Consider the following 13,013-nt stretch of genomic DNA (forward strand, 5'->3'; position numbering starts at 1 on the left):
CCCCACTCGATACTCCAATAGCATCCGAAAGTTTCTCAGGCTTTCCACGGAGCCAACCACCATGATGGGAATCCTACCCTCTTCACTGGATATCTGGTCTTCATCATCAGGAGGGATCCTCACCCTCACCACACCGGAGATATTCACAAGGTCTTGCATTAACTTCCCGAATCTTCCAATGATTCTCCCAATCAGACCTTTGGGAACCGGAACTACATCTTTCCGCAAACCCAGCTGATCAATAGCCTCTCTTGCTAACTCTAGGCGTCGAGCAGCTTTCATATTATTCCGCCTGACCAACTGTTTGGCGTGAAGACATTGCAGATGCATTTCTTTCAGGACAGCTATTCGGTTTGATGTATCTTCTCTGGCTGATATCACCAACTGCCGAGTCTCAGGCGCCCAGTGCACCTAACACGCTTTGACCGCCTCTTTGAAAGCCTCATGCACACCTTCCTCAGCACAGGCTTCTTGCATGTCTTCGGGTACCTCGACTACAGATTTGAAGGTCGTGGTCTTTCTCTCTTCCTGGACAGAAGACGCTGGCTTTACCACGGACACTTCCCTCACTACCGTTGACCCGACCGGGTGACTGTATTCTTCAGTTCGTTGCTCACCAACTTCACAAGATTTTATCTCTTCATGACCCTTTGCCACGATTGGTACTGGCAGTTCCGCCTTACTGTCACTCAGGCCCGGCCGCTGTACATCTTCGTCCAAGCTCTTCTCCCGCAGAAGACCTCTTACAGTTTCTTTGAGCTGCACGACTTCTTTCTTGAGCTCCTCGACCCTGTGCTCAGTCGTTTGTCTCAGGACTCTTTCCCGCTTCATATGTTCTTCCATCTCTTCCCTAAGGGTCTTGTTCACGTCTTGCCACGTTGATAGGTGACCTCTGAGCTCAGAGCCTTCCTTCTCTAGCCCTTCTATTCTGTGCTCGCTTTCTCTCTCAGAGCCACAATCACCCCCAGATCTGCGTCACCCCGACCTGCCGAGCAATCCCTCCAGTTACCCATTAACTGTGCCAATACTCCAGCCGTCTTATCAACCAGGTTAACGTCAGTCCTGACAAGAGATGTCAGGTCCGTCCGTTGAGCAGACGTACCCCTTTTCCCGGTCACTTCTACCTCAGACCTCTCCAAGTCAGGAGCCGTCACCGTCTTAATATCGGTTAGCCCAACAGTAGGAACGTCTCCAACCTGGCATATGTCATCAAACCTGACAAAGTCCAGGCCCCACTCCAAGGCATACACTAAGTCTGGTGGTATACTGCCACCTTGGCACTCACTGCCTCCGAACCCCTCAAACATTACTCTGTCTACCACATAGTTCACCGTGACCCCATGTTTACAGCGAACCTGGACCATTTTCTTGGTCAGACAGAAAGTGAGAGGAGTTCCTGTTAGAGTCACCTGACTCCTTGAGTCCAACCGTCCCGAGATTCCTTCCCGGTGCAGCATCACGGTACACACTTGCGGCCAGTCATCATCCGGAAAGAATATCCCACATTCTGGAAACAACATACATAAACACTGCGGTTCCTCTTTTGCCACACTGGCCCCTTTCTGGACCACCACCCCAATTTGGGTCACCGCTCCCCTCTGGGACTCCACCTCTTTTTGGGTTACCACCCCAATTTGGGACTCCACCCCCTTTTGGGCTCCCACCCCGATTTGGACCACCGCCCCCTTTCGGGATTTCCCCATGTCCGTTATACCGGACTTCTCAGACCACAGTTCACACCACACAGTTTATGTCTCTTACGATACCACACAAGTCCTTGTTGGCACCACCACAGCTCCTGCTGTCACCGATCTTTGACACCACCGGCTGCCGTTCACACACAGCTGCTGGTGTCATCTTCGTAACCCCGCCGAGTTACCGGAAGCCACTTGTCCCCTTCGTAACCCCACCGAGTTACCGGAAGCTGCTTGTTCCCTTCGTAACCCTCTGCCGAGTTACAGGAAGCCGCTTGTCACCTTCTTGACTCCCACTGAGCCACCACAGGCTGAGTTGAGAAAAGAGAAAAAAAAACACACCACACAAAACTCAAGTGTCCTGTCTGTGTGCTATTCAGGACGTTCCGTCTCCGCCTGAGACCGTCCAACACACAGGACGCACCGGGTGTTATTCAGGGAGCAGACCCTCCTCCCAAGGTCTCCCAACACACCGGCCTCACCAGGTCCAGAGGCTCAGCGGGTGCTATTCAGGACATCCGTCTCCGCCTGACTGTCCAACACTTACGCCTCACCAGGTCCCAGGTCATACCACGTGCTCCAGGGATCCGACACTTCTCCTAGAATCTCCCAACACTGACCTTCCAGGACCTTGCTCACTGAACCCTTCAGGTACAGTCTTTCCCACTGACCCAGGTCAGTACAACACGAACACTTGTCCGTTACCTGTGTCGGCCACACAGGTCCTCGGGTACCTCTTTTCCGCAGAGGCACCCTAGCAATCACCAGTCTCTTTCTCACTGACCCCGGTCAGTACAACACGCCTTTTAGAACCGTCACCTGCTGGCCACGCAGGTTCTCGTACACCTCTACCGCAGCGGTGTCCTATAAATCTCTTCCACTGACCTGCTGTCAGTATATCAAACGGCTTTCACAACCGTCAGCCCTCCTGGCTCAGCGTTGCCAGCACTGCAACATGTGCTTTGGAAACCGTTCCCATAGCAACCAAATTAAGCAGTCCTCTTCCGTTGCTCCCAGCAACAAGGCTACAACACTGCCCATAGCATTCTCCACCAATTAGGTAGCGCTGTCATTCACATAGGGGATCACTCGCTTGGCAGCCAAATTATCACGTCCGGCACGGGTTTTCCACAAAATCATACCTTCATGCGGTTTATTAGGCATCATAAACCAACAGCAGCAACATAAAGTTCATATCAGCAGCATAGCGTCCATGACAGAGCTTCACTCTGTAAACCCTGTGGTCACACAGGTTGTGCACTGTGGAATGAACAGGCTCTCAAGGTTCACCTCAGTTATATCCCCTTGCTATCAGGGTTACCTCATGGCTGTTTCTCCCTGCAGACGTTCATTCCCTCGTCTGGGAACTCTCAGGCACGTGCAGCCATTCAACCCAGCGTTCCTGTGCTGTCAGGAAAGGAGACATCTCCCAGCGGGACCTTCCACAACGGACCAACCGGGTCCCAGCATTCACCCATGTGACCTACCCTGGCCACCTTATATGGTCCGTAGCCACGCCCACCGGGTCACATGGCTATGACCTCATCACAGGTCCTTGAACCATTCTCACACTCTTTACAATATTGTTCTTAACCACCCCCTGGGTGGATTTGTAGGTAACTAGAGTCGCCCATCTCCCCAGCTACCTGGAGACTTCTCCCGGACACATTGAAACAGCACCTCAGTAGTATCACTGCTGATCAACACACACATAAGTCTCCATCTCAAGGCCACCCACCTTGAGATACACAACGGTCATTCCGTATTCTGCCATTCATCCTCTCTCCTAGGACATCCACACAGCACCCCATAGCTGACACAGTGGTCACTACACCACAATATATATATATATATGTATACACACACATACAATATATATATGTAATCGATATTACATAGTGTATTACATATTTACAATTTATTAGTTTTTTGTGTACTAAAGTTGTATTCCAATAAATATATATATTATGTTCTATCTAAATATCTTGATTATTGTATCATAAAAATGATTAAATGTCTGATGTTCACATTGTACTACAATACATTTTTCACTTAAACATAAGCAATATATGTGGGAGTCGGAGTCGTGGAGTCGGAGTAAGGGAAATTGAGGAGTCGGAGTCGCAGGTTTGGCTTACCGACTCCACAGCCCTGCATGCAACCCATTTTCACCATTATCGCCAGGGTATGTGAACTTTTGATCAGGGTCATTTGGATGTTTTGGGTTGTTATTACGATTTAAAAAGAGAAAATACAGTAGTTTGACAATAAATGGCTTCACCCAACCACTAACCATAAGTGGAAAAAAAAATTTTGTGTTATCATTCATATTCTCTGAAAAAAAAAGGCCAAGAAAGCAAAAATTCTGCCGGGGTATGTAAACTTTTGAGCGCAACGGTATGTACATGCCTACTGTAATAAAAGTTTTTTCGATATATTTTGGAAATTTACTCCTTGTTTTCAGTTTCCAATACAGTTTTAGAGTGTCCTTATCTTGTAGGTCCTTATATTCAGGCACAGGGTCCTGATGATATGGTTATACATTGATATAGTCTCTGTTCTGGTGATATTATTTCCCACCCCGAATACTGTAGCCGTGCAGACCTTTTTAAAAGTTTTCCTACATGATAATAAAATGAGCAATTTAGAAGGCCATATCTGGTATGTATTTTCAAAGTAAGTCCACCTGCCTCCTAAGGTCTAAGATCTATTTAGCCCCTTCAACCCCCAAGCCTGTTTTCACCTTCATGATCAGGGCAAATTTTACAATTTTGACCAGTGTCACTTTATGTGGTTAAAACTCTGGAACGCTTCAACGGATCCCACTGATTCATATTGTACTTCATGATAGTGGTAAAATTTGTTTAATATGACTTGCGTTTATTTGTTAAAATTGAGAAATTTGGAAAAAATGTTGCAATTTTCAAACTTTTAATTCTTATGCTCTTAAATCAGAGTCATGTCACACCAAATATTAATAAATAACATTTCCCACATGTCTACTTTTCATCACCACAATTTTTGAAACATTTTTTTTCTTGTTAAGAAGATATAAGGGTTAAAATTTGAACAGCGATTTTTTTTTTTTAGGGACCACATAACATTTGAAGTGACTTTAACGGTCATATATGACAGAAAAAAACATAATTTACACCATTTTAACCCCTTAACGACTGCTGATGCGCCTTTTAACAGCGACAGCTAAGGGTACTTATGCCTCAGCTTCGCTTTTTAATGGTGCTGAGAAATAAGTGTATAGTGCCCCCCAGGGTCGGAATTTCACCAGGGTCTTGGCTACCGGGGTAGCTAAGAGCCCAGAGAACATGATTCGGGTCGGTCTTTACCGACATATCAGAGGAGAGAAATGGGGTCCCCTGATCCCCCCGGTACCTCCGGAGTCCATGCAACCCCCCCCGTGAAGTTCCCCGGGCCTCCAGCATCTTCTTCCGGGAGAAAATGGTGGGTGCATGCGCAGTGCACCCGCCGAGATCTGCTGGCCGACACACAGCAACAGTAGGAAATTTTTCCTATTGGTTCATTTTGATCACTGTGATAGGGTCTATCACAGTGATCAAAATAAAAAAATAGTAAATCAAACCCCCCCTTTATCACCCCCTTAGTTTGGTAAAAATAATAAAATAAAAATAAAGAATTTATTTCCATTTTTCCATTAGGTTTAGAGTTGGGCTAATGTTGGGGTTAGGATTGGACTAAAGTTAGGGTTGTGGTTATGGTTGGGATTACAGTTAGGGTTGGGGTTAGGGGTGTGTTAGGGTTAGGTTAGTGGTTAGCGTTATGGTTAGGATTAGGGTTAAGGGTGTGTTGAGTTTAGGGTTGTGGCTAGGCTTGGAGTTAGAATTGGGGGTTCCATTGCTTAGGTACATCAGGGGGTCTTCAAACGCGACATGGCACCACCATTGATTCCAGACAATTTTGTGTTTAAAAAGTCAAAACAGCGCTCCCTCCCTTCGGAGCCCTGCCATGCACCCAAAAAGTCGCTTTCCCCCACATGTGGGGTATTAGCGTACTCAGGAGAAATTGCACAACAAATTTTGTGGTCTATTTTCTCCTGATACCCTTGTGAAAATAAAAAAAAATTGGTTCCAAAGTAAATTTTTTGAGAAAAAAGTAAAATGTTCCCTTTTTCCTTCCACATTGCTTTAGTTCTCGTGAAGTACCTGAAAGGTCAACAAACTTCTTGAATGTGGTTTTGCACACCTTGAGGGGTGCAGTTTTTAGAATGGTGTCACTTTTGAGTATTTTCTGTTATATTGACCCCCACCCCTCCCCAAACTCACTTCAAATGTGAGGTGGTCCCTATAAAAATGGTTTTGTAAATTTTGTTGGAAAAATGAAAAATCGCTGGTCAACTTTTAACTCTTATAGCGTCCTAACAAAAAAATTGTGCTGATGTAAAGTAAAGTAGACATGTGGGAAATTTTATTTATTATCCATTTTGTGTGACACCACTGATTTAAGCAAAAAAAAAGGAGATATCCAGCGAGCGTAGAAGGAACAGTAGTAGACTTTTTGCAAAGAACTTATTATTTAGTGAATCCAATAATGCTGCGTATAGACAAAAAACTGACCCCTCACCCCCCTAAAACTACGCGATTCAGTAGATGCCCTTTTCAACTTTTACAACATGAAAAAGGCATCTGCTGAAACGCGTAGTTTTAGGGGGAGAGAGGAGTTAATTTTTTTGTCTATACGTAACATTATTGGATTCATTAAATATTGAGAAGTTCTTTGCAAAAAGTCTACTACTGTTCCTTCTACACTCGCTGGATATCTCCTTTTTTTGCTTAGATACAGCCGTGCTTAGTCTGGACTGAACTACTTCCGTGCTGAAGTGTCTGAAACGGCCGTCACAGTGGTGAGCCGAAATTATTTATATTTTCTCTACCACTGATTTAAGGGTACAAAAATTAAAAGTTTGAAAATTGCAAAATCTTCAAAATTTTCACCAAATTTCCATTTTTAATCACAAATAAACGCGTTAGAGCAAAGAAATTTTACAACTAACATGATGTAGAATATGTCACTAAAAAACCGTCTCAGAATCAGTGGGATCTGTTGAAGTGTTCTAGAGCTATTACCTCATAAAGTGACAGTGGTCAGAATTTTAAAAATTGGCTTGGTCATTAACCCCTTACTTACCGATGACGGAATAGTACATCATCGGTAAGTATCCCCTGCTTTGAGGAGGGCTCCAGCGATGAGCCCACCTCAAAGCCGCGACATGTCAGCTGTTATAAACAGCTGACATGTGCCTGCAATAGGCGCGAGCAGAGTCTCGATCCGTTCGCACCTATTAACTAGTTACTGTCACTAAGCTTAACACCTGGCAGCGATCATGTGTACATAGCTCCTGTGTGCACAAAATCGCCATGACGTATACATAGGTCCAAGGTTTGGACATATGGATGTGTCTAATGTCGTTAAGGGGTTAATAATATATGCAGTTTGTATTGTGCAATCTGGTGACAGAGCCACTTTGAATGCAAGACAAGAATGAGAACCATAGAGATTACTCTTGTTGCTGTAGGATGATAAGTGATGATATAAATAAATCCATTTTTTCAAAATAAAAAAAAACAAAAAACAAAAAAAAACAATAAAAGTACACATATTTGGTATCGCCGCGTCCGTAGCGACCCGCCCTATAAAACTGTCCCATTAGTTAACCCCTTTAGGGAACCCCTTAAAAAATAAAGATAAAAAACGAAGCAAAAAAATAATGATTTATTATCATACCACGGAACAAAAAGTGCAATAACGCGCGATCAAAAAGACGCATATAAATATCCATGGTACCGATGAAAACGTCATCTTGTCCCGCAAAAAACAAGCCGCCATACAGCGTCATCCGCAAAAATATAAAAAAGTTATAGCTCGCAGAATAAAGCGATACAAAAATAATTATTTTTATATAAAATTGTTTTCATTGCAAAAAAACGACAAAACATAAAAAAAACGACCTAAATGAGGTATCGCTGTAACCGTACTGACCCGAAGAATAAAACCGCCTTATCAATTTTACTGCACGCGGAACGGTGTAAACGCACCCCCCAAAAGAAATTCATGAAACGCTGGTTTTTGTTCATTCTGCATCCCAAAAATCAGAATAAAAAGCGATCAAAAAATGTCACGTGCCCGAAAATGGTAGCAATGAAAACGTCAGCTCGTCCCGCAAAAAATAAGACCTCGCATGACTCTGTGGGTCAAAATACGGAAAAATTATAGCTATCAATATGTGGTGATGCAAAAACTATTTTTACAATAAAAAGCGTTTTTTAGCGTCTGACAGCCGCCAAACATAAAAACCGCCATAAATAGTAAATCAAACCCCACCGTTATCACCCCCTTAGTTAGGGAAAAATAATAAAACTAAAAGAAAATGTATTTATTTCCATTTTCCCATTAGGGTTAGGGCTAGGGTTAGGGCTAGCGTTAGGGCTAGGGCTAGCGTTAGGGCTAGGGTTAGGGCTAGGGCTCAGATTAGGGGTGTGTTGGGGTTAGGGTTGGAGTTATAATTGGGGGGTTTCCACTGTTTGGGCACATCAGGTGCTCTCCAAAGGCAACATGGCGTCTGATCTCAATTCCAGCCAATTCTGCGTTGAAAAAGTCAAATGGTGCTCCTTCCCTTCCAAGCTCTGCCATGCGCCCAAACAGTGTTTTACCCCTACATATGGGGTATCAGCCTACTCAGGACAAATTACAAAACAACTTTTGGGGTCCAATTTCTCCTGTTACCCGTAGGAAAATAAAAAATTGGGGGCAAAAATATCATTTTTGCGGAAAAAAATGATTTTTTTATTTTCACGCCCAGGCGTTATAAACTTCTGTGAAGCACTTGGGGGTCCAAAGTGCTCACTACACACCTAGATAAGTTCCGTGGGGGTCTAGTTTCCAAAATGGGGTCAATTGTGGGGAGTTTCAATAGTTTAGGTACATCAGGGGCTCTCCAAACGCACATGACACCCGCAGACCAATCCATCAAAGTCTGCATTCCAAAACGTCACTACTTCCCTTCCGAGCCCCGACGTGTGCCCATACAGTAGTTTTCTCCCACATATGAGGTATCAGCGTACTCAGGACAAATTGGACAACAACTTTTGGGGTCCAATTTCTCCTGTTACCCTTGGGAAAATAAAAAAAATGGGGACTAAAAGATGATGTTTGTTGAAAAAATACGATATTTTTATTTTCACGCCCGGTCGTTATAAACTTCTGTGAAGCACTGGGGGGTTCAAAGTGCTCACCACACATCTAGATAAGTTCCTTGGGGGGTCTAGTTTCCAAAATGGTATCATTTGTGGGGGGTTTCTACTGTTTTGGTACATCAGGGGCTTTCCAAACGCGACATGGTGTCCGATCTCAATTCCAGCCAAAAACGTCAAATGGTGCTGCTTCCTTTCCGAGCTCTGCCATGCGCCCAAATAGTGGTTTACCCCCACATGTGGGGTATCAGCGCACTCAGGATAAATTGCACAATATCTTTTAGGGTCCTGTTACTCTTGGAAAATTAAGAATTGAGGGTGAAAAGATCATTTTTGTGGAAAAAATATGATTTTTTAATTGTACGGCTGTATGTTATAAACTTCTGTGAAGCCCTTGTGGGTTCAAAGTTCTCACCACATATCTAGATAAGTTCCTTGGGGGGTCTAGTTTCCAAAATGGGGTCACTTGGGGGGGTTTCCACTGTTTAGGTACATCAGGGGCTCTCCAAACGAGACATGGCGTCCGATCTGAATTCCAGCCAATTTTGCATTGAAAAAGTGAAACGGCGCTCCTTCCCTACTGAGCTCTGTCATGCGCCGAAACAGTGGTTCCCCCCCACATATCAGGTATCAGCATACTCAGGACAAACTGCACAATAACTTTTGCAGTCCAATTTCTCCTGTTACACTTGGTAAAATAAAGAAAATTGAACCTGAAGTATTTTTTTTGTGAAAAAAAAGTTAAATGTTCATTTTTTTTAAAATATTCAAAAAATTCCTGTGACGCACCTAAAGGGTTAATAAACTTCTTGAATGTGGTTTTAAGCACCTTAAGGGGTGCAGTTTTTAGAATGGTGTCACTTTTGGGTATTTTCTATCATGTAGACCCCTCAAAGTTGCTTCAAATGTGATGTGGTCCCTAAAAATAAAATGGTGTTGCAAAAATGAGAAATCGCTGGTCAATTTTTAACCCTTATAACTTCCTAATAAAAAAAAATTTTGGTTCCAAAATTGTGCTGATGTAAAGTAAACATGTGGGAAAGGTTATTTATTAAGTTTTTTGTGTGCCGTATCGCTGTGATTTAAGGGCATAAAAATTCAAAGTAGGAAAATTGCGAAATTTTCAAAATTTTCGCCAAATTTCCATTTTTTTCACAAATAAACACAAGTTATTTGAATGCAATTTTACCACTAACATGAAGTACAATATGTCACGAGAAAACAATGTCAGAATCACCGGGATCCATGGAAGCGTTTCAGAGTTATGACCTCATAAAGGGACAGTGGTCAGAATTGTAAAAATTGGCCCGTGAGTTAACGTGCAAACCACCCTTGGTAGTGAAGGGGTTAAAGGGAAACGGTCAACAGGTTTTTGCCACCTCATCTGAAACAGCATAATGTAGAGACAGACACCCTGATCCCAGCGAATCACCCGCCGCCATGTAGTCCTCCATATTCCTGAGCTCTGTATACCCACACCACCACTGATTGGCAGATATGTTTGCTGGTTATAGGCAGAAAGCTGCCAATCAGTGATGTGTGTGGGTTATACAGAGCACAGCTGTTAGGCGTCAGGTTTCTGCGTCTGCTCTGCAGGAATCCAGAGCCTCACATTCTGCGGTCTCCTGCTGTCTATCTACCGCAGAGGAGATTGCTTTGCAGCAGATCACTCCAGAGACTAAAGGCTGGTTTCACACTTGTGTTTTTTTGCGCTGTTTTTTTGCGCAAAAAAATCATGCGTTTTTTTTCCTATACTTTACATGGGTGCGCATACACATGGGTTTGTCGACTAGCGGCAGTGTTCTACGCCGCGCTGCAGCCCTCTTTGGCGTCCGCAGTAGCGGCGCCGCACGCACGGAAGGTCTAGAAGGACGCAGCTCCTCTGTCTTGGGTCCTGCTCCTGTGACCAGATACCGTGTGTGCATTTACCTGAGTCCTGTGACACTAACAGGCTCAGCCTTTTGTGTTTACCTCTACTGATATCTCTGTGAGCAAACAGAGATTGCTTACCGCACTTGGGTGACGTTCAACCCTTGCACGATATACCACCATATTGTGCGTCTGCCATTACCTAGCAGCGGTGTAACACCTACTGCACGGTGGACGCACTTTATTATTTATTTAGTGCGTTCCGACGTTCCTAACAACAGCATGCAGAGAACTGCTAGACAAGCTGAGAAAACAGAGATTTTATCAAAACTGAAGCAAGCAGCCCAGTAAGTGACACATAGCTGGGATCAGGGTCTCTGCCCCGACATTATGCTGCTCTCAAATGGGGTAGAAAAAAACTTAATACTAATATTAAATATGACCAGTTATGGAGCAAAACCAAATTCATTTTGCTGTTTACCCAGATCAATAATCTGCCACCATATAAAGATGATCACCCGCTATAGACAAGAAAAGTTTAAGAGAAGAAGATAAATAGACTCACGCAGAAAATGTTCTTGTACGTCTGGTGGGGAGTGGACTAGGTATGAGGTGTCTCATCGGAGAAGGAGAGCGATCTCTTACTCGTCGGGGGCCTGGTAAATTGAGGGTCTTTGGAGACTCTGGAGATTGGGGAGATACTGGCGTCTCACTGGATGTGCCGGTAACGGGGGAGGTGGCGTCAGATGACATTTCTGTTTCTTATCTGAAAGGCACAGAACAAAGACAGAATATGTGCATGAGCTTTATTCTAAATGTTCCGAAAGGTTACACGTACAAACGATCCATCCCGTATTATTCCCTGCCGGCAGGAGCTGATGAAATAAACATTTCTGACTGTTACATGCATCATTCATGGTGGATCTACAGAAACACAAGAAAACATCGCCGCTCAAATGTATCTCCAGCTACAAAATGGACGGCTTCACTTTTCAGGAATGGCTCTGGATAGAATTCACTGCATTTACCATCTACAAACATTTCCTTTAGGTATTTATTATTTTGAGATGAGTGCATGTTCCCGGTACGGTGGCGCGCTTCTCGTCATGTACTAGGCATGGCAAGATGATGAAATTACGCGCAAGAGTTACCATGGGACAGTACCGCCAGCAGGAGGGGCAGCGCAATGTTTAGCTTTGTAGGAAATGATTCTGTGCATGTTGTAATTTATTGTCCGATATTCAGTCTGGAAACAAGTAGACGGTGCTACTCCATGATCGACAGCCATCGCGCTACACACATACACAGGAGGGCCGGCAATACGAGCCCCGGCTTTTTCCATCGCTTATTTGCCAGCTTTCAGCTGCACTGCTATCAGAATGTACTCATTTGGAGAACAGATGATGGCAGTGACGGGTCGGCCCCTGTCCTGTGCACCTGCAGCAGCTTATCCCTAAACACTTGCGATGTAATCGGATGAGTGCAATCCAATTAAAAAAAAAAAAATCGGATAGCACTTGGCCCAATGTTAAACTATGGGGCAGCTCACATTTGCGAGAATTTCCTCATTTCGATTCGGCATGCGAAAACAATGGCAGCATGTTGTGAGTGGCTCCGGGAATGGGATCGCACGCACCCATGCAAGTCTGTGGGTGCGTGTGAAACATCGCACTGCCCTCGAATACTGCCCGAGGGCAGCACGATTCCTGTGGATGCTGGAAATATTACAAATCTTACAACACATTGCTGAAAATCTGGCTGGATTAAGAATCACTAGTCTTATGGATTGACTTGGTATAACACTACAGTTACATGGGAAATCTGCCCATACAGTGACACTATCACACACTGCTCTAGGTCTGCTAAGGCCCAGCAGGTTTTTCATACCTGTAGTCTCCCAAAGATCACAATTCCCAATGGGAACTGAAAGACGACAGATTTTAGCTGCTTAGGGGGTCCGCAGCCATCTCTGCCAGCCGGCACCAAACCTGCACCCAACCAGATTGCCCTATTAATTTACAATGACTTAAGGGGGTTCTACACATAGCGATATCGCTAAAGCATCACCGATTTGGTGACGCAGCAGCGATATCGCTATGTGTGATACTTACCTCCGACAGGCTCCCCCGCTGTCGCTGATCCCGCGAGAACGTCCTGGACCATTTCTCGTCAGGCGCTTCGAGCGAAGCGTGGACGCGGACTGAGGACATCAGGATCGCCGCATCTG

The 13,013-nt window shown here is 44.4% G+C and overlaps 1 protein-coding gene across 2 annotated transcripts in view; it reads right to left on the reverse strand.

Annotated features, from left to right (window-relative positions):
- The window catches only part of CARHSP1 (calcium regulated heat stable protein 1), a 69,964-nt gene that overhangs the window by 23,163 nt on the left and 33,788 nt on the right, over positions 1–13,013 (reverse strand). For both annotated transcript variants that reach the window (XM_073542817.1, XM_073542818.1), the window contains exon 2: positions 11,352–11,552. In XM_073542817.1, coding sequence (XP_073398918.1) covers positions 11,352–11,539 — 188 coding nt within the window. In that variant the 5' untranslated portion in view covers positions 11,540–11,552. The remainder of the gene's footprint in view (positions 1–11,351; positions 11,553–13,013) is intronic.

The sequence above is a fragment of the Dendrobates tinctorius genome, unplaced genomic scaffold, assembly GCF_039654945.1.
Source record: "Dendrobates tinctorius isolate UK_male_01 unplaced genomic scaffold, ASM3965494v1 ptg000129l, whole genome shotgun sequence".
Classification (NCBI taxonomy): domain Eukaryota; kingdom Metazoa; phylum Chordata; class Amphibia; order Anura; family Dendrobatidae; genus Dendrobates; species Dendrobates tinctorius.